The sequence below is a fragment of the Pundamilia nyererei genome, unplaced genomic scaffold (assembly GCF_000239375.1).
Source record: "Pundamilia nyererei isolate P.nyererei 1_Seehausen unplaced genomic scaffold, PunNye1.0 scaffold00028, whole genome shotgun sequence".
Lineage (NCBI taxonomy): Eukaryota > Metazoa > Chordata > Actinopteri > Cichliformes > Cichlidae > Pundamilia > Pundamilia nyererei.
Window position 1 is genome coordinate 1,166,406 of NW_005187429.1, and position 958 is coordinate 1,167,363.

Below are 958 nucleotides of genomic sequence, written 5' to 3' on the forward strand. Positions count from 1 at the left end.
CCCGCTACAATCGTTAGCCATCTCGAGCTATTAGTTTGTTTAATATGTCAGTAGAGTAATTAATTGCCGTGATAAATATGTGTGGATTTTTTTTAAAGTATCAAGTTCGGGAGACACACACATCTAGATGCAACACAATGCTCACTGATTCAAAGTATTTTATTTTGACGTCAAACTCGCTGAGCTTCCGGTGTTTTTCCCTCTCCATCCGTTCAACTTGACCTGTATCCATAGCAACCACAGTAGCTACAGGGCCCTCTCTCAGAGCATCCCGTTACTTTACGTGAAAGCTAAGAGGCGGTATGACAGCAGTAGCTCATGGAGGAATAAAGCCGAGCAGGAAATAAGAGTCGCTGGTTTTTGAATATATTTTTTTATCATTTGTGTTTTAATTTAATTCGCTGTATTTTTATTTTTTTTGTTAAATGTTATTGTTTCGAAAGACATGACTCCCTCACAGAAAGCACGGTATGGATGCGAAGGGGGGCGTAACGCTAAATTAAGATTGTCAGGTGAGTCTTTGGTCGGGCTGAATCGAGTTTACGTGCAGCTAAAATAATTTAAAACTGAGTGTCTCAGCCAAAACTTTGAACTACAAAAGTAGGTGGGAAACATTCGCTTTTAGCTACTAAAAAAATACAAATATTATATAACTAAAATCTTAAAGACTCTTTTTTTCATAGAAACCATTCTGAAACGAGGTAAGCTTTAGAAAACGTTTTTATGTTAATTGATATTAATGGTCTCTGATATTCATATCCTCATATATTTGGGGCTTAATTAATGAGATTAGTAACACCTGCGCTACAACGTCATGCTAAAAAAATGGCTGTTTTGAAAAAGACCAGCCCGCAAAGGACATGAAAAATAGTTAACCTCACAATATATATTGCCTAAGCTCAAAACACACACACACACACACACACACACACACACACACACACACACACACACACAC

The 958-nt window shown here is 37.4% G+C and overlaps 1 protein-coding gene across 1 annotated transcript in view; it reads left to right on the plus strand.

Moving 5' to 3' along the window:
* The first annotated feature begins 412 nt into the window (after positions 1-412).
* dclk3 (doublecortin-like kinase 3) overlaps positions 413-958 on the plus strand; it is a 7,248-nt gene continuing 6,702 nt past the window's right edge. Inside the window, exon 1 of the mRNA XM_005728324.1 lies at positions 413-512. Coding sequence (XP_005728381.1) covers positions 446-512 — 67 coding nt within the window. The 5' untranslated portion in view covers positions 413-445. The remainder of the gene's footprint in view (positions 513-958) is intronic.